The 2,168-nt window shown below is 45.2% G+C and overlaps 1 protein-coding gene across 1 annotated transcript in view; it reads left to right on the forward strand.

The window, feature by feature from the left end:
* The first annotated feature begins 907 nt into the window (after nt 1–907).
* Nucleotides 908–2,168, forward strand: part of LOC106324063 — a 1,994-nt gene continuing 733 nt past the window's right edge. Inside the window, exons 1-2 of the mRNA XM_013762087.1 lie at nt 908–1,186; nt 1,391–2,016. Of these exons, the coding sequence (XP_013617541.1) occupies nt 908–1,186; nt 1,391–2,016 (905 nt within the window). The remainder of the gene's footprint in view (nt 1,187–1,390; nt 2,017–2,168) is intronic.

A 2,168-nucleotide genomic window follows, 5' to 3' on the forward strand; every position in this document is an offset into this window, starting at 1 on the left:
TTATTCAGAAATCATGTCTGTATCACCTTGCTTTATGATTGAGTAGTCGGCTAAGCTTGCTTAGGGTTTAAGGGTGTCAATCGCATGAGCTAAACGCAAATAAGTGATTTTAACTGTTCTTCATTCATATTGTTCTTACTGCTTGCATTGAATTGATCACTTAATGTTTGATCTCTAGTTTAATCACCTAGCTAACCGCTTAGGAGATAAATTGACATATATTGAATGTGCTTCATATCCCTAATCAGCGAGAGTAGATATTAGGGTATTAAGTTAACTAATCGGACCTTATCTTTAAGGCTTGCTATCGCGTCTTGTTCCAAGTGAGAGCTTAGGATTCAAGACCGATCAGCAAAGGGAACAAGTCCACGATAGTGGGTTGTTCTAGCCGAGTGATCTGAGCTCTAGACTGCACCTCATTGCACTTGAATAGTTGTTCGGTTCCGCATTGACACCCGATGAACAACCATAAGCCGACTTTCATTTAAATCGAATTTGAATCTCTAGGTATTCTAGTTACTTGCGTCACCATTGATTTTAAAACCCCACTTGTTTCCCAGTTTAATATTGATCTCATAAGAGCAAAGAGTAAACTGGTCCTCTGGATTGAATCTCAAATATTACAATTACCACTGTTAACTTGACAGTAGCAAGGATTCATTTTTTGTGTATCAAGTTTTGGCTCTGTTTTGACGGGGACCAGGCTTTTACCTTTATTTCTCGGTTTAATATTTAGTTTGAGATTTCTAACTTGCTTTTAATTCTTTGTTGGAACAGATGATCCAAGTGCATGACCAGTAGACATACTCGGAGCAACGCACAAGGACCACTACATCAGCTGACAAACAACAAACTCGCAAGATTAGAAAGACAGAACCGTCAACAGCCGAGAACAATCGACACCAACATGGGTGATCACGGCAATCAGGATGACCTCACTGCTGCCCTGGCAATCATTCAACAACAAATGCAGACTCAGCAACAACAGATGTTGCAGATGCAGCAGACCATCCAAAATCAGCAACAAGATGCTCAAGAAGCAGCCGAGAGCGCCGCGCGAGAAGAGCGTGGTGCTCCTATTGGGGAGCGGAACCTTCCGCGGAACTTCGCTACTAACCGCTCCCCCATCAACCATCCTCCTTGCACTCGGCAAGACTATGAGATCAAACCTGCACTGATAAGTCTGGTATAGAAGAGCACGTTCAGCGGTCTCACTACTGACATCCCGATGGAACACATCGAAGCCTTTGAGAGAATCTGCAATTTCTCTCGCTCTAACGGAGTGCCACCGGACTATGTGAAATGCGCGATGTTCCCATTCTCTCTTTAAGGGAAAGCTTCTCGCCGGCTCCAATCTCTGCCAACCGGCTCTCTTACCTCATGGGACCAGGTCCGATCAGCGTTCCTGAGCCACTTCTACATGAAGTCTAAAACCGCGGCTCTATGGCACTTGACCTCCAATTTCAAGCAGAAGTCTGATAAACCTTTTCATGAAGCTTGGGAGAGGTACAAGGAGTACCAGAGAGAGTGCCCGCACCATGGGTTTGACGATGACTATATATTGGAGGTGTTCTATGATGGAGTGAGCTATGAGTTTCGAAACACCCTTGATTCTTTGAGTAATGGAGATTTCATGACTCAAACCACACCTGGTGCGTTCGGGCTGATTGAGAACATGGCTTCAAGTTCACTAAACAAGAACAAGGAGCATGACCATTCGAAGAGTGTGAACAGTATAGATGATCTCGCTGCAAAGGTGGACCAACTGCTTAAGGGAAACCAAAGCCAAGTGTTCATAATGGAAGAAGCAGCTCCTGAGAAGAGTGTCGGTGACCCGGCGTTTGATGCTGAAATATCAGGAGACGATCAGCAAGAGGTGAGCTACGCGAATGGGCAAGGATGGCAGCTCCAAAACTACCACCCAAACCCTAACGTGAGGCATAACCCACAGCTTTTCTGGCCTAAGCAAGACAAACCAGCTGATCCTGCACAGAGTAACCAAGGTCAGTATGCCGGGTATCAAAAGAACTACCAACCCCGGACATATGTTCTAAGCCAACCGCAGAACAATCCACCTCAGATGCAGAAACACCAAACACTCAGCCAGCTACCTCCGCTCTTGTCGCTGTTCCGCAAGATGAGACAAAAGCTATGTTGCAGCAGCTGCT

This window comes from Brassica oleracea, chromosome C2, assembly GCF_000695525.1.
Source record: "Brassica oleracea var. oleracea cultivar TO1000 chromosome C2, BOL, whole genome shotgun sequence".
In the NCBI taxonomy this organism is placed as follows: Eukaryota; Viridiplantae; Streptophyta; class Magnoliopsida; order Brassicales; family Brassicaceae; genus Brassica; species Brassica oleracea.